Source organism: Triticum aestivum, chromosome 4D (assembly GCF_018294505.1).
Source record: "Triticum aestivum cultivar Chinese Spring chromosome 4D, IWGSC CS RefSeq v2.1, whole genome shotgun sequence".
Taxonomy (NCBI): domain Eukaryota; kingdom Viridiplantae; phylum Streptophyta; class Magnoliopsida; order Poales; family Poaceae; genus Triticum; species Triticum aestivum.
Window position 1 is genome coordinate 390,213,690 of NC_057805.1, and position 21,959 is coordinate 390,235,648.

A 21,959-nucleotide genomic window follows, 5' to 3' on the forward strand; every position below is an offset into this window, starting at 1 on the left:
AAGTGCGCACTAGCCCATTGGTTAGTCGCTCCCGATATCAGCTACAATTATTTCTTCCTCGCAAAAAAAACTATGATTTTTTATATTAACTATCATTATTTGTTGATACACTAAGCAGTACATGTTAACCACACCAAAATTATGTAGTACAACTATATAATCAAAATTTATTTACAATCTGACCACTGGCCCATCTTTTCAAAAGAAAAAAAATCTTGAAAAAGTTAGCCATTACTCCAGGACAAGAAAAAAGGGAAAGGAATTGGACAAGTAGTAAAACACCACGCTTCGCCACTCGATTCCTCTTTTTATGCGCCCTCCTCTCCTGTTTGTCTGTCCGACGTTGCGATTGGAGTGCGTTCAGACCATTTTCTCTTCCCATCTCCATACATGCGCCACGCCTCCACCCAGAATTCCCAATTCCACGGCCTCCGGGCCTCCTGCCGCCGAAGCAAGCTCGCCGCCTCCACGGAATTCTTCTGCCCCCTTCCACCGGGCCGGCGTGGAGCCGAGATCCGTCCCCGCTGATTCATTCTTCTGGTAAAGCCCTAGCCTTGTCGGATTTGCTCTGTTCTCTCTCGCCCGTGAGCAATCGAATCCAAACCCGCCCCTGAATTCGGGGCCAGCTAGGGGTGCTACTTAGATCTGCGTGGTGTTCGGGAGCAATTTCGTGGATTGTCGTGTGGAATTGCTCCTCAGGATCCCTGGATTTGCCATTCTTTCTTATGGTGCTCCGTAGACTTTGATTTCTGTTTCTCCCGTTGGTTAATTTTGTTCTGACGCGTATTACTTAGTGCTGTTGGTGCTGTGTCACTTTGACAGGACGTTGCCCATTGCGTACTTAATCATGTATTGTGAATACCCGAGCAGGTTTAAGTGCGTTAAATACTTAATTCCCAGTCACAATGAAATTTATATATTTATTTCTACCAGTTGGTTCGCTCACTTTGTTTGAAACAGGTAGCTATCCAGGAATGCAACTATAAAAATAAAAATAAAAATAAATGGTAAATACTGTTGTTGCTTGGTCTGGTGTTCTCTGTTGCTTTGTGGATCGCCTACTCACCAGAGTATGGTTCAAGAACAATACTCTCTTGGCTTCATTACTTCAAAGAATTAAGGAATGTAGTGGGAAGCTGAGACCTTTGTGGTTCTAGGGAAATGAAACATCGAATTGAAGTAGAGTTCTTTGTTTCTACTCTCTCTGTTTGAAAATATAAGGTGACTAGTTTTTCAAAAGGTCAAATTTCTCTAACTTTGACCAAATCTATAGAGAAAACATCAATGCATATAATATCATATCATTATAGATTAACTATGAAATATATTTTCATATTATATTTATTTAATAATTGTAGATGTGGAAATTCTGCTATATACTTGGTCAAGCATAGGAAGGTTTGACTTTTGGAAAAACTAATACACCTTATAGTTTGGAATGGGGTAGTAACACAGGGAGAACTTGTTTTGAGGTGTCTACTACTTGCTGATGGAGTAGTTGAGTTTGTGCTTGGATACTTTAGCACAGAGAGCATGTTTGTGTACCTTATCCATCTCTGGTAGGCTGACGGCCTCACCTTTGTCTGCTCTGCGATGTGTCACCATGATGCTGTCGAGGCCCCTGCTGTTGACTATGCTGGCTGCACGAGTCAACCCCTTATCCACGCTATGCAAATTCTTTTGGGCAAAGGCTAGCTATCTTGACATTTCATCTCCCCTTAATTTGCATGAAGAAATATGTAAATTACTACAACTATTAAAAATAATAGCTGATGAATGATGATAGACCCCATAATGCTAACTGCTAAATGCAGCTGGATGATGATGGCACCCTAAGTTGTTCCTTAAATAGTTACCATCAACATCTACAAGTTATGCCTATATCTCATTGCCAGGACAACTTAAGAGTAAGCAGGAGCCCAATTAGCAAATTATGATGGCCCTTATATAGTTTTTGCTCTGAATGTTCACCATCATGATGTATAGTTCTGGACCCCCATTATAGACTCTGATGATGAACCCTGTGAAACTAGTCTGTTGACAAATTGCTTAATGGTGGTAACGCTGCTATCTTATTGGATATTCGTGGTATAAATTTAATCATGCTATGGATACAGATGTTTCTTGTGCATTGCTAGTCTGGAACATTATAGTTAATGTTTATTTTTAGCAAGATATAATTAGTGTTTCTATCTTTTGTTTTTTTAGCAAATGTTATCAATACATTCTATGATATTCTTTGTAATAAAGAAGAAAACTCCCTGTGGCGTTCAGGTCTGGTTAGAGATTCCATCGCTCCATCAACGAAACGAAGGACACATAAAAGAACAAAGGTGCCTGTGGGTAGGAAGCTGCTACCTTACCTTTATTTGTTCGCCATTTACTTCATGGATTTCTTTCATGTAAGTTAGCTTTCTATAGTTCCGATACACTTTTGGATTTCCGATGCTCTGGCAATGCCAAATTTCTATCTTCTTTGAAATATTTGTATCACCATGATCTAGCCTCCTTGCTTGCCTAAATTATTACTTTTTAATTTCACTCGGGCAAGAGGTAGATTTGGTTTAAGCGCCATGAAAGATATAACTGAAGATGAAGCCATTAAGGCGAGTGACGTAAGACCGCTTCTGAATTTTTATGTGAGTGTTTTGTTTGTTTTTACTCGGAATGTGGTTTTATTATGATTCACCCAAAGCCTCTCGCCTCTATGGTATATATAGTGCCAGTAGAGTTGTAGTAATGCTGGTGAACATGATTACTTAAATGATGTATGGTAAATCAATGAGGTGTCTGTGGAAAGGTTCTGTGAATCACTCCATATGTATGTCTGAGTACGTGGGTTGGAGAATCAATGAGGTGTTGTGGTTTTGCTGTTGTTTGTGTATATTTGTCAAGTTTAGTAGTCTCAAATAAGAACTAACCTTTTTCGGTGTTCCAAATCTCAGAAGCTGCACTTGGGGTGATAAAATATATACTGAACTAAAACCACAGCACTTATTTTGGATCAGAGGAAGTAATATTTTTATGTTGGGTCATATCGGAGAGAATAGAATGAATTTTTAATTATACACATATTGCTGTAGATGCTCATTTTTTTTTCTTCCCATTATAGCTGATTCTCAGAACTATTGTTTTCCATATTCGATTGAAAAGCGAAAGGACAGGACAGGCAGTGGTGAAGTACTCCCCACTTGTGCCTCTCTGCATTGCACTGGGCAGGGGTAAGACCTACCTCTTATAATCCCTCTCCGGACCCCACCTGGTGTGGGAACTTCTAGCACTGGGTCTGTCCTTTTTTTTGGTTGATTGAAAAGTGCTAACCTGGTACGTCACATGCTTTTCTCGTAAAATGTACATTTTCACTTGAAACAGTTTTGGAGTGTTTAACAACACTATCTGGATTTGAACCCTTTGTTGGTATGTAGAATTTTCCACTTGACGGTGCTTATACCTTTTGTAGGTCACACCTAGATATTTCCAATGTACTTCTTGTCTGGGTAGTGTCAATCTCCCTTGTTCCTTCTTCGCAGATAGGAGATGATTTTAATGTTAGTCTAGGTCCTTGATTTGATAATTGTTGATTTTTCATGAACTTTATTATGTGTTGCCTATAGCCATGAACCCTAGTTGTTTTCTCTTGCTATAAAGGGAAAACCCCATTTTACTTTTTGCAACTTTGGAGGTGAAAGGAAGAAGGGACTAAAGGCGAGGAAATAATAATGGGAAAGGGAGATGTGGCCACTAGGTCCAAATCCCAGAAATCGTCGACATCACAGGTCTGTGTGAACAATCTAAACTCCAAGAGTAATTATTGTCACTATCTTACCTTGTTTTACTTGTTTCAGAATGAACAGAGTACACCTACTAATCCTCCTACAGCATATCCTGACTGGTCCCAGTTTCAGGTTCTTAGAATGAGACTATCCTGCATTCCTTTCTAATGATCTACTCCCTCCGTTCGGAATTACTTGTCGCGAAAGCGGATGTATCTAGACGTATTTAGTTCTAGATTATTTTATTATTCTAACAACCAGCATACATCTTTAGGCATACTATAATGTCCCTGGTACGGCTCAAATGACCCCGCCGGCTTATTTTCATTCAACGGTGGCTCCAAGTCCTCAGGGGCATCCATATATGTGGGGTCCACAGGTACATTATGTATATTTGTAGTGTTGAATTACTATTATTTTGACATAATGTTGTAAACCATGACTGGCTGGCTAGTGGCTACTATCCCTTAATCTGTTCTTCAAGAATTATGTTAGTTAACTAGTTCAAGCAAAATCATGACTGACGAGATGAACTTCTCCATGGATGTGCGAGTTAGGCAGATCCTTTAATCTTCAGTCATAGGGTTTGCTACTATTTATGAAATACATTATTAGCTAGTACAACCTCTGAAAGTCTTGTGAACAGTATTTTAACATGTAATTTCATCTGCTGGCAGATGATGCCTCCTTACGGGACACCGCCACCATATGCAACGATGTATGCTCAAGGCACACCATATCAGCAGGCACCTATGCCACCGGTAGTCCACTCTCTTACATTTTACTTGGCTGTGTAATTTTATCATGCTTCTGTATGGCTCTAAATGTTTCCACATCAGGGCTCACACCCATACAGCCCATATCCTGTTCAAGCACCAAATGGGACAGTTCAAACTCCTGTAAGTTATTGACATCATTTAGCCGCTCTATTGCTTGGTAGAACAAAAGAATAATTTCACCTGATACTTTTCAGAAGTTTATTCTTAGAGTCCTATATTTTGGTTCTGGAAGCATTGCTGTCAAACTTGTTACTTAACGATTATCACTATTCTATTATTATGCCGCATAGGCATTCATATTTTAAAATTTCCCGTTCTGTTTCATCATTTTAGACACCTGGTGCTGGAGGGTCAGAGACAGATAAGTCAAACAAAAATAAGCGGAAGACTCCCCTGAAGAGATCCAAAGGAAGCTTAGGTAGTCTGGATGTAGTTACAGTAAAAGATAAAACGCCACCTGCAAAACCTTTAGTGTCATCCTCCAATGAAGGTTCTTCACAAAGGTAATTCTTTTTATTCCGTTCATGTGTTTCTAATGGATAGGTGATGAGTCCTCACTAATGTGATCTGCAGCGAGAGTGGAAGTGGAAGTTATTCTGGAGGAAGCAGTACAAATTCTAAAAGTGTATGTCATTTCATCATATTTACCTTTTTATGCTTATCTTCATTAAGCTCATTAGTAATCTGGTACAGATTCCAAAACAGCCTACTTTTTTTTCACTGTTCTCCTTGTTTGGCATGAGAAACCACCAAACTTTCCGATCTTCGACTATTGCCAGATGACACCTACACCGCCGATCCAGTACATATAGAGGTGCTATTTGGTAGCGTTGCACACTCATTCTATATAGCGAAGTGGGAAACTGACCGAATCAATTGGATTATGCTTCTGGTCGGGCTGCAGGCCTTTTGCTAAATCCAGGAACGTGAATCCTGGTTAAGAGGATACTGACCAATGATTATCCAGCTCTATTTTTTGTGACAATCCTGAAGAATTGATTGGTAGCCCTTCTATTGAATTCTTGATTGTTACCCATGCCCAGCACCTCTTAACAGATGTTAATATATTCGACTCCATGTTAATATTGATTGTTGGTCACCCTCCTTATGCTGCATGCATCTTTGGTAGTTGTATAAAATTTATCATGGCCAATGTTGTTCATGTCTTTTGAAACATGTGGTTATCCTGCTAGTCGATGGACAAACTAGATGCTTTCTTGTCCTGTATGGTCGATATTACCGTCATCATGCTTACCTAAGACCGACATAAACGAATAATTTGCCTGCAGGGTTCACACACAAAGGATGGTTCTGAGCAGGGCCCAACTAATGGTAGGTCCTCAAATCTCTAATGTAATATTTAAAGGTACTCGGTGACTTGTTGGGAAGTGGGGAGAAAAGGATTGAGGAAGTACTATGATTCTTGTTTTGAAATGCATATATATTAGTTGCCAAGCTTTCCTTGTTAGGAAACAACTACAATCTGATTGTTTCTTTTGGCCAGATGCTAGCAATAAAGGAGTCACTGCTCAGGGCACGGCAGTTGAGCCCACACAAGTATCTTCTGGGCCAGTTGTGCTTAACCCTATGATGCCATATTGGCCTGTTCCCCCTCCCATGCCTGGCCAAGCAACTGGTGTAAACATGGGAATGGATTACTGGGGTGCTCCTACTTCTGTACCTATGCATGGCAAAGCTGTCGCTGCACCGACATCAGCTCCTTCATCAAATTCTCGTGATATCGTTCTCAGTGATCCGGTCATACAGGTCTGTTATTATTTAGGCTTTAGTTCTCATGGTTATTTTATCTCAGGGCCCTGCCGTGCACTTCTTTTTTCTTAGGTATGCTTTTTTTTGTTAATGTAGGATGAACGAGAAGTGAAGAAACAAAAACGGAAGCAATCAAACAGGGAATCAGCTCGTCGCTCTAGATTGCGCAAGCAGGTCTGTAGTTTTTGCATAATTCAGATGAACGGTTCAGTATTATTTGTTGGCACGTGCAAGCAGGTCTGGATAGTTTGGACTGTTGATAGCTTATCTAGGAGAGACCAAGTTGTTGGAGAAAAGAACCAGTTGGTGATGGTTCTCTAGTTGCAGACTGCAATAAGATGAGGAGATAGCTCAGGATTGACTTCAGATAGGCTGCATAAGATTGTATTTGGCATTGCGGTAGATTATGACAATCCCGTTTGCATAGCCTGCGTTTGCCTATTTTACCATTTTGCTAACCAAGTCTTTCCTGCTCTCATGGATTTTTTTCACAATGGATTTTTTAATAAGTTCAGTGCAGTATAGTTCATCAACTGCAAATGACCACTATTAGATCTGGTGTCTAGTTATTGTAGCGTACCTGGCCAGTATAAAGTTTTAAACTAGTGAAGTGTACCTAAATCTAGCCTAAACAGCAGTGAGCTGGGGATGTTGTTTGGACTTATTATTGACTCCATGGAAATAATTTCTAATTATGCACGATCATTTTCGGCATACATGTGTGCCTGCAAACTTTGCCATCAGTCTGGCGATGGTGTTTTCTGTACTATCTTCAATGGATGGCATAAACTGATTTTTTTGAAGAACAAATATGTGCAAACATTGTCTGAAAAAAGTGTGTGTGTCAGAAGCAGGATCATAGAGACAATATGGATTACCGCATTTGAATAACTGATAAAAACTGGTACCTACATTTTCTTAGGGTTAAAAGCGATTTACTTGAGACACATCTTCAACTTTTCACCACACATTCGTTCCTGAAGTTATGCGTGTAGATGAAAACATGATAAAAATCCTGCTGATAAAAAAATTAGGTCGACTATGTATTTTTTTGGTTATTCCCTAGCTCTAATACCTGCATGATTGGTTCATAGTTGGTTGTTTTGGCTTACTGCAAACTTTTGCTTTGCTAGCATACCAAGTTACCAACCATATCTACTTTTCCTGCTAAGGATATCCGAAACTGCTGTACACAAAATGATGCCATGGCTGGGTGTACACTGGCACAAATTAAATATGCAATGTCATGCTATTTCTGTGGAAACTGGTATATTTGGATTACAATAATTTACGAACACATTAATAGAAAAACCATGGGAATATTGGTGTAATCATGCACACGGGAAAAACTTCAAAAATATAGACACGAAGAATGCAGGAATTGTAGACATAAAATAGAGAGAAAACATGAGGTAAGATATAATGTTAATCTTCCTCCAATTTATGAGGCCATTTCTCAGGGGAATCCTGATGAGCTAGCTATTTGTTTGTTCCAGACTGCACCATGGGAAGTTTCCTATAGGGATTCGATCCTCCAATATTTGTACATTTTTCCTTTATGCCAAAGGACGCCTTAATGCAAATTTACTATTTACTTCTGTTGTATTTATTTTTTTGAACCAGAATGTATTATATATGTTGCGTTATAAATGGTGTTATACTGCACAGGCTGAATGGGAGGAAGTAGCCAGTCGAGCTGATTTGCTGAAGCAGGAGAACAGTTCACTTAAGGAAGAATTGAAACAACTTCAGGAGAAGTGTGATAACTTGACCTCAGAAAATACATCTTTACATGTAAGTTTTTCGTTATGTTTTTATTGTGTAGATCCTCAAAGCTGGTAGTTAATATATATGTGAGACGTTCCTAACGATTGCAGGAAAAGCTTAAAGCGCTTGATAGTGAGAAACCAAATGGAAACTTGTGAAGCAGGGCCTCGCTTTCTGACTGCTGATGTAAGGCAGGCATAAAACTACTTTGTACTAGCTGCCACTGCCATTAGAGAGCATGGAACCTAATATTTCTTGCACCTTTTCAGATAAATTGGAGGTGACATGATAGGCCGGAGATAATTAGGAGGTGTTCATGTGTGCAATTAGATTTTTGGCTGAGATGGTAGGATTGTATCATAGGATTCAACATGATGGCTACAGATTCTTCTTCTTCCAGTCGTGGCAGCTGCGGTGCTCTATGGTGTGTTTTTTTTCCTGCTTTTATGTGAGATGCTACCTTAGCAGTATGCAAAGATCCCCAAGTTATATTTGAGACTTTGCGGGATTAGCTTATAAGATGCTTGTTGTAGAGCTGCTGGTTGACCTGAACTGATGCTTTGCTATAGCGATGATTTATAACATTCAGAGTTACTTACCAATGTGTATACTGCACTGAGTGATAAGTGGTATTGAAGGAATTATGCACTCCTGCTTGCATCATACTCTCTCTGTTCCAAAATAAGTGGTGGTTTATTCAAATTTGAACTAAAACCACGACACTTATTTTGGAATGGAGGGAGTACCACTGAAAGATGGTGTTACAGGAATTCTGCTTGTACCATTAATGTTGTTTCTGAAAATGTCAGTAGTTTCAGCTACATGATTCCCATTGCAAATCTATGTCAAATACTATTAGTGCATGTCGGTAGTTTCAGACACACAACTCTTCAATTTTATGTGAAACATTAGCGGTCATTTTTGTACCGATCTTGAATCAATTGTGAGATATATGAACCGTAGCTATAGCCCAATCACTTTAGCCGATCCACACTTATTCTTTCTGGCCGATCCACACTTAATCTTTCTGCGTTTTTTTGGTCTACAAACAACATTCTCTTCTTTTTACCCGTCTGTTTAGTAGAGTCTATCTCCGGTTGAAACAAAAGGGCATCCATGATCCATCATCCTGTTCAAACATGAAAGGAAAAAGGTTGCGGTGGCCGCCTTTTGATCTCTTTTGTCACCAGTCCGGCGCTTTTGTCAATCACGTGGGGGGATGGCCATGGCACGCTTTTGATCCCTTTTCCATGCTGTTGTGTGAGCTGGTGGAGCATTTCGATGTCGTGTGTATGCGGTGACCAAACGGAATGAGGTCATCGTGGCCAACACCACAGCATACACATACATATATGGGGCAGCCGGGGGAGAGACTCCTCAAAAGAAAGAGGAGAGGTGGTCCTGCTTGCTCAACTCATCACTTGTGACCGTTTTTTTCCCAACAAAAGAAGAGATAAAGTGGGCGGTCTTTTTTTTTTTTTTTTTTTGGCGGGGGCAACTGATTGAGTTGGGCATCATGTGGTGTCACTGCAATGCTGCTGTATACAATGGCACGCACTTGTTGCCGAGATAAACCTCAGATCTCTCGCTTCACTTACTTTGCATTTCTCCACAAGAAAAGTTGCAAAAAAGAAAAAGATCTCACATTGTAGTAGTACTAGTTGCATAGAAACAAGTCTTGTCACAAGGATGGGGATGGCATCAGAGGAGGAGGAGGAGGCGCTTTCACAGGGCTGTCCCCCTTGCAACCATCGGGAGGAGATGGAATGGCAGTGGCAGTGGCAGTGCATGGGATCCATCAGAGAACAGCAGGGCAAAGGACAGAGGCAGTGGGAGGAGCAGAGTTAACTTGCAGGCAGGCATGTTGTGCAGTACGCAGGCGCAGGCGCAGAGGGAACGCAAAAGCCACACTCAAACTGCTTTCTGACAAGGGAAATAACTCACGCACTGCTCATGACCCCATGACCATACCATTGGCCACAGCATCGATGACACAAGTAATAAAATAAATAAAAAAGGCCCAGTAGAGTACAGCGGCCACCACCCAAACAAACCCAAGCAAGTACACAAGGCGAGCAAGTGCCAGTAATAAACTCGGAGGCAGGCATCGCATCGGCATGTCATGTTGCGCAACAACAAGAGAGCAATGCAGTGCAGTGCAATGCGCAACGGAAAAAGGGCACAATCCTGACTGACTCATCCCTGACTGACTAAAGTATCATGCCACCCTCTGGTCCCCTGCAACCAGTTCATACTCACCTTGCACACACACCTCACGCGCATCATCATCTTTTTCAACTCCTCTTTTCAATTTTTTTATTTACAGAGACTGTACTATTTTGCTTCAGTTTTTTTGTCCAACAACAATATATAGTAATTATCATGTACTACTTACTACTGGATGGGTAGATGGAGCACACTTAACCCTAGGAGTAAACAAGTCACAAGTGCTAGCTTAGCCTTAGCTAGACCAGGAAGGAGCGAGCAGAGCAGGAGCATAGCAGCCCCAGCCTGAATTGTCTAGCAAATGTGGGGCGCTTTCCCTCTGCTTTTCTCGGATGGTGGTGGCGCTAGACGCTAGTGGCTATTGATGGTCATGGTACAAAGGAAAGTAGAAAGGAAAGCCAGAAGTGTGTATGCCCAGTCTCATCTCGTCTCATCTCATCTCATCCTTGCGTTTTATGCTGTTGTATCCTATCAGATGCATCCTTTTCTTGTACCACTTCCGAGCTCTGACCACTGTCCGTCTGTCTCGCATCCCATCGCGTCTCATCTCATCCCCGCCCTACCAGTAATTTACCAAACCCCTCTGCATTCCTCCACAATTAAACACCACAGACACGGTGGGAGTCCGAGTGGGGCTGCCACCACTTTAACTGAACACACCACCTTCCTGCCTGCCCTCCCTCCCCTCCTTCCTCCTCACTTCGCCTCTCTCCCTTCCTCCTCCCCCCTTCGGTGCGCGCAGGCGGCGCTAGGTCTTGGAGGCGGGGAGCCATGGCCTGACTTACGGGTTCCTTCTTCAAATCTTCTTCGCGAGTGGTGTGGGGCTGATCGGAGACGCAAGGAGGGGTGTGTTCGAGGTAATTAATTCGGTTCTTCTCCTTGCAGAAGCGCATGAATCTTTACTGCTTTTCCTCCCTTCTTTTTCTTCTTGATTCCGGCGTTTTTTTAGTTCATCCATTCTTGCCTTCTCGGTTCTGAGTAGAGTAATTCTTTGTGCACGCATGTCTTGTTCGGCTGCTCAAGGGAGTTCAGCACAATTCGGTCTAGTCAAGATCAAGGGCTAGCCAAGATCTTTCAAGTAATTTTGCTTTCATGGTTCATTCAACTCAAGCATGGGTTTTTTTTTTTTTTGGTTACAAATATATTGCGGTAGTATGAATCTAGTTCGTGTGCGCTCCAGTCCATGCCCACTCCTGTTCTGCCGGTTGGTAGCACGTCGCTCCATCAGGGTTTTGTTCTTTATACATACAAGAGTTGATGGGATTTGGCAGTCTCTTCTCTGAATAATTATGTTTTTTTTTTGCTTCATGTGTCTTGCCAAAATTGGCAAATCTCCTGGTCCAAGTGCCTCAATAATTTATATATCTCCTAAATAAGATAGTATCCACCAAGCTCTAGTGCATGACACTACCTTTCCCAAATTAATTCTTAGTATTATTATTACTCCAGTTGCCATCGAGTAGTACCATGATGCATAATTCGAACCTATAGGGTTGATGTTGTTCAGCTTATTTGTAATGCAGTCTGGTAGTGGTGATCTGGTGATATCTGCAATGGCATGGACAAAAACAAGTCCAACCTAGTGGTCTTCAGAAACACTGGTATCAGATCACTTGTAGCAGGCACATCAAAACACCACCAGGGAAGTCTTGTTTCTTGGGCCTCTTTGACAAAACAAAAAAGCATTCTCTGTCGGTGAATTCGGCGTAGCTGTCCAGCATTTATATTCGTGCTCTCATCAGATCTCCAGAAACACCACAGGGATTTGGATGGGAACACCAGGGCTTCCATCTTTTCATGACAACAACTGAATGTGCTATTCCTGGACCCTTTCCTTTCAGATAAGGTTCCGTTTTAGAGATTCCCGGAGCAGAAAAGAGGCCACGCTTTTCATCTGTTTGTCCTCTGATTTGGCATCAGACGTAGCATATCCAGGCTTAGCAATGGATCGGATACTTGTCTTGATCTGCCTGCACTCCACATTCAGACACATTCAGTTATTGAGCACACATGAAGCTTGAAAAATTCTGCTTCTGCTCCTCTAGCAGCCCTTTAGTCATCTGGATAAATCTGAACTTGCTTAGATTCCTAAATCGACAGCATAATGAACTGTCGTCTTCGGAATCACGTAAGCCGGAAGCAATTTCGGAGAACAAAAGGTGTGTCAATTCAGACTCCATAGTGCTTATCCACAGGGCTATCTGATTGCAAGCACTCCCATTTGTAAGATTCAGTTTGCCATGATCATCACACTGACAAGAGCAACACATGCTATTTTATCCTTGTACAACTGTGGTGAGTGAGTCAATGAGTGCAGCTGAGACTAGAAACAAGCGATCCTTTTCAGTTTGTGCATCAAATCATCTCACCAAGTACAGAAGAACACATGCACTTGCTTACATGACTTGGCTTGTTCTCTGGACGCATGCAGGTGAGAGATAGATAAAGGAGCAAACAAAGCGCAACGAAAGAAAACAGACAGAGAGAGATTGTTCAGAGATGAAGAGCAGCAGCGTCCAAGAAGCGTGTGAGGATCAGGTGTCCGAGATCAGCAGCCAGGCGGCGTCCAACAACAACGAGGCGTCCAACACCTCCTCCGGCCCCAAGCTCGCCCTCGACCTGTCGCTCACCGTCACCGCGGCCGCCGCCGCCGCCACCACGACCGCCGAGTCGAGCACCACCGACAGCAACAACGGCGGCGGGCAGGCCGCGCGCGAGCCGACGCGGGTGTTCACCTGCAACTACTGCCAGAGGAAGTTCTTCAGCTCGCAGGCGCTGGGCGGGCACCAGAACGCGCACCGGCGGGAGCGCACGCTGGCCCGGCGCGCGGTGCACCGGCTGGAGGCCTACCCCTACGGCTACGCCGACGTGGCCTCCCTCCCGCTCTACGGCTCCCCCGGGCTGTACCCCATCGGCATCCAGGCGCACGCGTCGGCGCTCCAGGGCGCGGCGGCGCAGGCGGAGCGGCAGCAGCACCAGCAGCAGGACGCCGCGGTCCTGGCAGCGCCGGCGCGCGCGCGGGCGCTGCTGGGCCCGATGCCGTTCCTCGTGGGCGGCGACGAGGAGGTCAGCTTCGGGTGGCCCGGCAGCTTCAGGCCACCGCCACCGGGCGCCGGCGTGCTCCCCCTCCTCCACTCAGGCCCCAACTTCGGCAGCAGCAGCGGCAGCGGCAGCGTCGTGGTGCAAGCCGACGAGGAGCCCGACCTGACGCTTAGACTCTAGCCGCCATCCGTACGCCGTCCATCGCTGCGCTTATACTACGTACTAGGTTGGTGCAACTCGTCAGGCTCCCGACGCCGATCAACAGATCATGGTGGTAGACGACCCGTATTTGTTTCATGCGTGCGTGGGTACGTACGTACGTACGCTCGTGGAAGTATTTCTGTACAGTTTTGGTGCTCTTCTGTGGTATTGGTAGTAGCGTGTACCCTACAACTTCCCGCGGTATATTAAAGATTCATGTGATCAATCAATCATGTTGCTGTGTCCATGAACTCCAGAATGTTTTTTCCCTTTTCCTTGCTAATAATGTTGTCGTGTGAGACTTCCCGTCCCGGCCAGTGCGGCGTCGACACGCCTCCCGCGCCGTCGCTCTCGGCGGCGGAGCCGGAGTAGTACAACGGTGAGCGACGGGTCGGGGTCGAGGCCATCGCTGCTGCTGTCGGACCATGATGTGCTAACAGGAGTTGCAGCCTGTAGCTGTGGCCAGGATCAGGGCCAACAACCGAACAAGAAAATCCACGCGGGATCACAACGCGCACACCAACAGTGAAAAAACATCGAAAAAGAGAGGAGAAAATGACAAGCTGGGAAGTTGAAATATTCCCATGACGACGATGCCAATTATAGCATAGCATAACATGGCATGGGGCGAAATGCACAGGTCATGACCCAACGACTGCACTCTGCACACCATCAGGCAATGAGCAAGCAACGAACTGAAAATGCTGTCAAGTTATATCCGCCGGCGCAAGGTTAGGCCTCCTCCGCTTATAACAACGGTTAACAACGGGTAGTAAAAAAGAGCAAATTACAGATGGAACACAACAGCTTTGGTTTAGAAACCATTCCACTCTAATGGACAACAACAGCAACGCATCTCCAGGCATTCAGGAGCAGCAGGCGGTGATTTTTTGTTTTTTTACCGGGTTTCCTCTCTACACCCACATCTTCTTTGTGGCCTCCATCCGCTCGAGCAGGCCCTGGATCTCGGTCTGCATCCGCAGCTTCATCTTGTGGTAGTCGTAGTGCGAGTTCTCCAGCGTCTTGAGCTCCTCCATCTTCTTCCTCCTCTTCTCCTCTGCCTCCTGGAAGCACAGCTTCGCCACCTTCGACGCGTACTCCTCCTCCATGCTCTGGATTCTGTTGCGGACCATCTGCCGGTAGTTCTCCACCTCCTTCCGGGCATCGTCAGCCAGCTTCTGGAACAGTTTTGCTTCGGCTTCCTTGCACTTGACGACGGTCTCGAGGGTGGAGGCTTCGTCGTCCTTTGAGGTGGTGCTGAAATGGGGCTCGATAGAGAGCGGCTTCGGGCTGGCGCCGAAATGGGAATCAATGGACAGCGGCTTTGGGCTGGCACCGAAACGGGAATCGACGGACAGCGGCTTCGGGCTGGCGCCGAAACGGGAATCGACGGACAGCGGCTTCGGGCTGGCGCCAAAACGGGGTTCAATAGCCAATGGGTTTGAGCTGGAGCCAAAACAGGGTTCAATAGAGAGGGACTTTGGGCTGGTCTTGAGCGCATCAATCTGTGAGTCGAGAATGGAGGTGCTGGCATTGAAATTGAAGGATTTGGGTGGACTGATGGCCGGAGATAGAAGGGGAATCGTAGATTGGCTCGCCTGATTTGCTGCCAATATGCCTTTGGACTTGCTGCCAGTGACAGAGCAGTCGGTAACGCCATCTGTGAAAACATAAAGATTAATTAGAGCTGTGGTGCCTGAGAAATTCTATAAAACTATGTCGGAATTATTTTCCATTGCTCTAAAAGAACATATATAATGACACCAGATTTTCGTTGTATTTGGAGAGGTGGGAGTATTATAATAGATTTAGTCTCAACAGAATATGCATTTTGATTCTTACATCATGCCCAACATCACATTTTGGAACCCTTAACTGTTCATGGTTCAGTAGGAGCAATATGTTTTCCAACAGAGTTCAAGAAAGCTACTGTTGGCAAAAAAAAGACATTCAAGGTTAACTCGTTCATTTAGAGCCATTGGCTTAATGCTATAATCATTTTTTTTCCTTTCGAACTCAATTGAATCAAAGTCACTCAGCCAAAACACTATCCAGCTTTGCCCTTATTGCAGTGCTATATGACTGGAAGTTCATTGTGCATATCTACAAATGTACCGATGATGTGGCCATGCATACATCCTTATGGCAAAGTGGTGAGTTGTAGTGCCGCACAACAAAAGGATTCCCAAATATGTGACAACCGGAAACAAATTGTGAACACCTAAACATGACTGAGCAATGCCATAGTTGTAGTGTCACAGCAAATGGATTCCCCGAATATGGGTCAAACAGAAGAAACTGTGAATACCTAACATGACTGACAGAGATGGTGTGTAGCACAAAATATACATAATGATCGTATTTCCCAGCAGTTTAAAGGGGGGACCCACATGGAAAGTGTATGCAGATGCGACATGATCATGCTAAAACAAATAATAAAGCAAGTAATAATTCATTTAGAGAACTCAAGTTTGTAACATGGTGCTTTATTAGAATGTAAAGTAAAGAGATCTCACATTTGAAGAATTGCAGCATGTTGTTCAATGCATCCGGCAGGGAGATAACTTTCTTTGAAAGCATGCTGAGGACCTCTTCAGCCTTGGCATGAAGCCCCTTTCCCTCAAAATCATCACTAGCAGCAAATATCTTCCTGACAACATCTAGCTCTTTCATCAGCGTCTCAGCATTCCAGTTCTCTGCGCAGCAATTGAACACCTCCTTAACAAATCCAAACATCTCAGAAGAATGGCTGCAACCAAGACACTGGAACTGCATCTCAGTCGTCCCTATCGGCCCCTTGAGTGTCGGGCCTGGTCTGATCAAGTTCCTCTCCAGACCGCACGCAGCATGGCACCAATGGCCGCAAACGTCACAACCGACCCAGCTGCAGGTATTTGCAGCACAGTCAAACTTGTGGCACACCGGGCACATACATGCGCCACAGAACCCTTTGTTGCTGGAGCAAATCTTACACTCGCAATCGTCCACAGGCAGCATGCTCTTGCAGTTGAGGTTGCGGCACCGTGTCATGAGGAACATCTCCACGAGCTCGCTGCTTGGTACGCGGCCCTTGCCGGTGACAAACGCGGCCGAACCAGTCTTGATGGCCACCAGGATCTCCAACTGCGTCCTGTTGGCCCGCGCCAGTGCCTCGGCCGTCAGGTCCGACCTGCGCTCCAGCCTCCGCTGCAGGCTGGCCAGCTCGTCCCTCTTCTCCGGAGCATCAACCATGCTCCGCACCGCCGCCCGCAGCACCTCCAGAGACTCGCTGGGGAACTCCTGCAGCACATGCGCCATGGCCGACACAGAGTCCGACACGATGTCCCGCAGGATCCTATCAGGCCGCGACGTATGCCCGCCGCGGCCGCCGTCAAAGCTGCCACCCGCGCTGGCCGCCGCCATCTTGGCGGGGAGCTCAGTGGGGAAGAAGGCGGAGGTGCCCTCCTTCATCGGCGGCGTGGCGAAGGCGACGCTGCCGTCCCCCATGGGGCGGAAATTGAATCTGCTGTGCACGGAGCCGTTGGTGCCCTCCCCGGCGGCGTAGATGTCGGTGGAGTTGTGCGTGAGGGAGCAGCTGGGGTTGTGCGAGAACATGGAGTAGGAGTAGGACATGTCGTCGGAGTTGATGCTCCGGGTGCGGCCCGTGGTGGCGCTGTAGGTCCGCCTGGGGGGCGGCGCGGCGGCGGCGCCGGCCGACGCTGCCCGGAGATCTCCATCGGCGGCGGGGACCGACGGGAGGTGCTGCTGCTGCTGCGCCTGCGCCTGCCCCTGCCCGGGCCCGTCGGACGGGAGGGAGAGCGAGAGCTGGAGGGAGTCGAGGCGGGGCTTCTTCCCGCCGACCACGGAGGAATCGTCCCCGGGGGGATCGCCGCGCTTGGGCGCGGAGAGATGGAGGAAGTCGCGCTCGACGCAGAGCTTGGCGTTGGCGGCGTCGGCCGCGGCGTCGGCGGCGGGGTTGGGGTTGGGAGGGGAGGAGGGCCCCGGCGCCGCTGCCGCTGCGGCCGCGGAAGCAGCGGCCTCGGCGGCGGCGGCGGATGCGAGGGTGGGCTTGTCGCAGAGGTAGCTGCTGAGGGTGAGCTCGCGGTTGGGGAAGGGCTGGTCGGCGGGCGGCGGCGCGGCGCCGGGGTCCTTGGATCCGTCGGAGTCGCCGAACATGGCCGCCGGATTCGCGGCGATTTCCTGCGGGCTGCTGCGGGGCGCTCGGACGGGGGTGGGTTGGGGTTGACTTCCGCACGCCGAGACGCGGAAATGGGGCGGAAGGACGGGACGGCGGGGGGTGGGAGGAAACTGTGAGCGCAACTATTTTTTAACCTGTTGCTTTTGGTCTGTCCCGAGGCCTTGTTTACTTTTTCTTTTCTCTCTCTCCCGTGAGATGATGAGATGAGAAGACTGGGGGCTAGTGGAAGGGGGGAATGAATGTCTCGTCGCAGCAGAGGAGCTTCCTTGCGCTCCCGGTGGCTGGCTGGCGCCCGTGACGTTCAAAGCAGCGTCGCCTTGCCGGAGCTACGGACGCGTGAAGCTTTTGGCCGTTTGCCCGTCTTCCCATGTGAGAAAACGGACGGTTGCGCCAGCACAAGTCGCACTGTCTCTCTCTGACTATTTGAAACGCGGAGATATTTACGAACTGTCTTCACTACCGCCGTCATTGCTCGTGCGTGAAAGTGGGGGAGTAGATGCAGTCGCGTAAAAAAAGCGGCACGTCAGTCGTGAGATGCAAACCCGTTTGGCACGCAGGCGACAAGAGGGGGTCAAACTGCATCATGTGATTTCGGACAGCGACGACGAACGATCGATCGATCCCGTGTTTCTCTCGGAAAGACGATCGGACCATCTCCACTCACGTGCAGGGCAAAGCAACCATCGGCTCATTTCCGTTCGCAAGAAGAAAAAAAACCGGCTCGGTGCGAGCGGGTAGAAAGAAAGTGTGGGCCGTTTGGTCTCGGTGGACTGCCGACGCGGCAGCAATCAGCAGTGGAGGTGGAGCACCCTCGGTGGGAGAATTTCTTAGCTTATCTCACGCCAGTCAGTGCGACGGCCTAGCTAGCTGTCTATCCATCCGTCCATTGTTAAGTGCGGCAACGACGCAATGCCAATAACTTGATCTCTACCATAATGCCCCATTGCTTCCATGTCGATACGGTCCCTCATATATAATGCCATCCAGCCTGAACTGGTCTGCATTTGATCTGAAAAATGATCTTAAAGACTTGCACGACGAGAAATGAAATGCAGTGGTTGAGAACTTGAGATGGCACATGCCCACTGCTTGGTCAGACGAATTCCAAACGGCATTCAATTGTCAATTGGGCTAACAGGGTGTGCTTGGTTTCTATGTCAACCCCCACGCCGCCAGCCGCCCAGCTAACTCAGGTGATAAATTACGTCGAAAAACATAGGCTGTTTTATGAATCCTCGCCGGTTGCCACCCGTTGACCGGCCGGACATCTGTTTTTTTATACACCATTTTCTCTGTCGATCCTACGCGTTCAAATCAAGCTGTGCTGCATCCCCGTCCCCTACGCCGCAGGCCCGTGGCAGTCAGCCCAGCCTCGTCTGGGGGTTCTGTCGACCGAGCTTCATGCCGAGATTGTCTAAACCTGTATAACGCCGCGACTCGCAAAATAACCGCTAAAATACAGATCGACACGGAAAATTCTGCCTGACCAGGCCCCGCAAATGCGTCCGATCCGTAAAAGTTTTTGCGTGGCGCGGCAAAAGTTCACCCTTAACCTTTAGATTCACGGGGTGGGAGGCCGACCCGAGCTCGCCTCCTATCCGCAGCGAGATTTGGCGCGAGGGAAATTTCCGCGCGGCCGTTCCCGCTCCTCGGCCGCCATTGCCCCGTCACCGCGCGCTCCGGTCCATCTTCCCCACCATTCTTCGCCGCCATGGAAGCCTCCCAACCGTCCCCCGTCACTGTGGAGGTCGCGCACGCGCAAACCCCTCCGGCGGATCTCGTCGCCGGCCATGTCGCCCCCGCGGTCGCCCAAGGCACCAACGCGCCTGCCCACAAGCGGCAGGGCAACGTTGTCGTGCAGGGCGGCAATCCGGTTGACCCCGCCGGAAAGGCACACGCGCCGGGCGCCGCCGCCGCCGCCGCCGCCGCACGATCTGCCCGGGCGCCGGCGGAGAAGGTGAGCAAGGTTTCGGGCGTGAAGCGGAAGAAGGTTCCTATGAAAAGGCCGGCGCCTTCGTCCACTCCCTCCGCCCCGGCGAGATGTTCCCCGACGATGCTGTTCAACGGCATTGCTTCCACCGCAGGCGAGGTGTTCGATGAAATGGCCGAAAGGTATGCATCTTTGATCCCTTGTTCTCGCTTCGCTTTTCGCCATTGTGATAGCTCGTGACTTGATGTCACTCAATGTAGCGGTGGTTCGAACAATGCCACTGCCAAGTTCGTGAACTTGTTGGACACCAACGCCGTCGACATCGATCAAGCCCCGTTCGCTGATTTCAATTACAGTGAAATGAAGGATGGCGTGGATGACCACGGTGGTGAAGATGAAGCGAAGGAGGTAGATGAGGGGCGTATGAGCAAGCGCAAGCAAAAAAAATCGTGAGATCGAAGAACTATATGATCTTGGAAGATCAAATCTTGATCAAGGCTTAGAGTGCGGTGTCTCTTGATGCTTGCACGAGTACGTCTCAAACCTCCAAGAGATATTGGCAAAGAATCGAAGATCAATACTTCCGCATGATGGCCAAGCATCCCAATAGGACACCACGGACCTTCCGGTCACTCCAAGGTCGTTGGGACGTGATCAAGCCGATTTATAGCCGTTGGGCAGCTTGCTTGGACAAGTTCGCAATGCACCTCCAAGTGGAATCGTGGAATCCGACTATGTGAGTTCGTTTTCACGTCCCAAGTTTTGCGTTTGGAACAAGTTCGCAATGCACCTCCAAGAGCGACCAAGATGATGACGGATGAGGTCGTCGTTTTTGCTTGAAGTTCTTTTGCGTTTGTCCTACAAAACTATGATTTTATTTGCACGTGAATTATGTTTTATTGTTTGAATTTGAACTCATTTGTCGGAATCGTTGTCAAATTCGCTTATTGGGGGTTTTCGGTTTGCGGGTCGACGTGGCGGCGCCCGAATAGACCCCGCGTAGCCGACCCGTAAAAAAGGATATCTTATATCTTTTTTACGGGTCCGTTTTGCGGGTCTGACTCTGCCCTCACCCGCGCCGGCCCGCAAAGCCCTTTTTCCGTGAACTGTAAACGCGTTTTATGGGCCGGCGTTATACGGGGTCTGCTAGAGATGCTCTAACAGTCTGAATATTAATACTTCCGTGCAGATTTATTGGGCCCCTTCATATTTTGAGCCAGACTTTGACCATCTATAGACTACTAAAATATAAAATATATGATATAAAATTTATACTTTTTGAATTGTATTTAAAAGAGCTTTCCGATAATATAGTTTGCATTTTCTTAGTTAAATTTATAGATTAAATTTTAGCACAAAATAAGAGGGGGTTTAATAAAGCCGAGGCAGTAGGCAGTATCCCACGGCGCGAGCAACGGTCGGTCATCGTCTCTGTTGTCCATTAACTAGCGTTGCTTATTCGCTTTGGTTTTCTTTGTTTATACTCGTTTGGAAGGATGGATGAATGGATGATACACGTGCGTACACCGGAAGGCATGAAACTCTCAAGCATTCTTCTGAAAGAAACGGAATCCCAATCTGTACTTTCTGCGGCAGTATGTGTATGTCTCTCTCGATTCCGCAATTTGGCTCCGCATCTCCGCACTCTACTCCACTGTTTCTTTTTAGGCAACTCCACTGCTTTTTCTGTAAAGCTCAGGGATAGCGTAGTCCACTCGCCCATAAGCAAAGCAAAGAGCGCACTGAGTTCAGGCAGTATCATCGATCGACACAGGCTCCTCCACTTACAATTTCAGCAGATTTTTTTTTTGAGGGGTTACAGTTTCAGCAGATGGGCTAAAAGTAAAACCCCGTTATATATGGGCTGAATCAGAAAGAGACCGTTCAACCAACTCAGGCTGTTCAACCAACTCAGGCTGCAATGGGCCAGTCCGGAATTTTATTTATCTTTTTGTTCACCGGTTTTCTCCCAGTTTCATTTTCTTTTCGGGTTTTACATTTTCTTCTCTATATTTTTATATTTTCTGAATATTTCATAAATTATGAACGTTTTCTCAAATTTGTGAACATTTCTTGTATCACGATTGTTTTCCAAGTGCACAAACATTTTGAATTCGTGAAAAACAATTTAAACTTGTTAACATTTTTAAATCCGCATACATTTTTAATTCATGTGAATAAATAACATTGGTACCTCTTTCTGTATTTACAAATAACTTTTGAATTTCTGAATATTTATTTAATTCATGAACTTTATTGAATTCGTGAACTCTTTAAAATTGAAGAGCATTTTC

The 21,959-nt window shown here is 46.6% G+C and overlaps 3 protein-coding genes across 12 annotated transcripts; 2 read left to right on the forward strand and 1 right to left on the reverse strand.

Annotated features, from left to right (window-relative positions):
- The first annotated feature begins 269 nt into the window (after nt 1-269).
- LOC123098111 (bZIP transcription factor 1-A-like) lies at nt 270-8,737 on the forward strand. 10 transcript variants are annotated; one of them, XM_044519995.1, is made up of 16 exons: nt 270-540; nt 2,275-2,343; nt 3,154-3,221; nt 3,683-3,776; nt 3,846-3,905; nt 4,048-4,152; nt 4,451-4,534; nt 4,613-4,672; nt 4,886-5,055; nt 5,126-5,177; nt 5,842-5,884; nt 6,057-6,319; nt 6,419-6,496; nt 7,991-8,116; nt 8,200-8,275; nt 8,359-8,737. In XM_044519995.1, the coding sequence occupies exons 4-15, from the start codon at nt 3,720-3,722 to the stop codon at nt 8,245-8,247; spliced, it is 1,146 nt and encodes a 381-aa protein (XP_044375930.1). In that variant the 5' UTR covers nt 270-540; nt 2,275-2,343; nt 3,154-3,221; nt 3,683-3,719; the 3' UTR covers nt 8,248-8,275; nt 8,359-8,737. The 10 variants fall into 10 exon arrangements, with proteins under 10 accessions (XP_044375930.1, XP_044375934.1, XP_044375928.1 ...); XM_044519999.1 differs by having other exon boundaries at nt 3,690-3,776; XM_044519993.1 differs by having other exon boundaries at nt 3,154-3,776.
- A 2,198-nt stretch (nt 8,738-10,935) lies between these two features.
- On the forward strand, nt 10,936-13,788 carry LOC123098114 (zinc finger protein 7). The gene is made up of 2 exons (XM_044520004.1): nt 10,936-11,172; nt 12,747-13,788. The coding sequence occupies exon 2, from the start codon at nt 12,815-12,817 to the stop codon at nt 13,535-13,537; it is 723 nt and encodes a 240-aa protein (XP_044375939.1). The 5' UTR covers nt 10,936-11,172; nt 12,747-12,814; the 3' UTR covers nt 13,538-13,788.
- A 450-nt stretch (nt 13,789-14,238) lies between these two features.
- LOC123098113 (protein TITANIA) lies at nt 14,239-17,846 on the reverse strand. The gene is made up of 2 exons (XM_044520002.1): nt 16,075-17,846; nt 14,239-15,218 (listed from the first exon to the last, which is right to left on the reverse strand). The coding sequence occupies exons 1-2, from the start codon at nt 17,711-17,713 to the stop codon at nt 14,473-14,475; spliced, it is 2,385 nt and encodes a 794-aa protein (XP_044375937.1). The 5' UTR covers nt 17,714-17,846; the 3' UTR covers nt 14,239-14,472.
- Nucleotides 17,847-21,959: the final 4,113 nt, after the last annotated feature.

What these genes read in the sequence shown, in the direction of transcription:
- LOC123098114 (XM_044520004.1), top strand. Translation starts at nt 12,815, where the DNA reads ATGAAGAGCAGCAGCGTCCAAGAAGCGTGTGAGGATCAGGTGTCCGAG.
- LOC123098111 (XM_044519993.1), top strand. Translation starts at nt 3,720, where the DNA reads ATGGGAAAGGGAGATGTGGCCACTAGGTCCAAATCCCAGAAATCGTCG. An exon ending in ATGGGACAGTTCAAACTCCT is followed by an intron (nt 4,673 to 4,885) that starts GTAAGTTATTGA and finishes TCATCATTTTAG; the next exon opens with ACACCTGGTGCTGGAGGGTC. An exon ending in TGAGCAGGGCCCAACTAATG is followed by an intron (nt 5,885 to 6,056) that starts GTAGGTCCTCAA and finishes TCTTTTGGCCAG; the next exon opens with ATGCTAGCAATAAAGGAGTC.
- LOC123098113 (XM_044520002.1), bottom strand. Translation starts at nt 17,713, where the DNA reads ATGTTCGGCGACTCCGACGGATCCAAGGACCCCGGCGCCGCGCCGCCG. An exon ending in CATGCTGCAATTCTTCAAAT is followed by an intron (nt 15,219 to 16,074) that starts GTGAGATCTCTT and finishes ATGTTTTCACAG; the next exon opens with ATGGCGTTACCGACTGCTCT.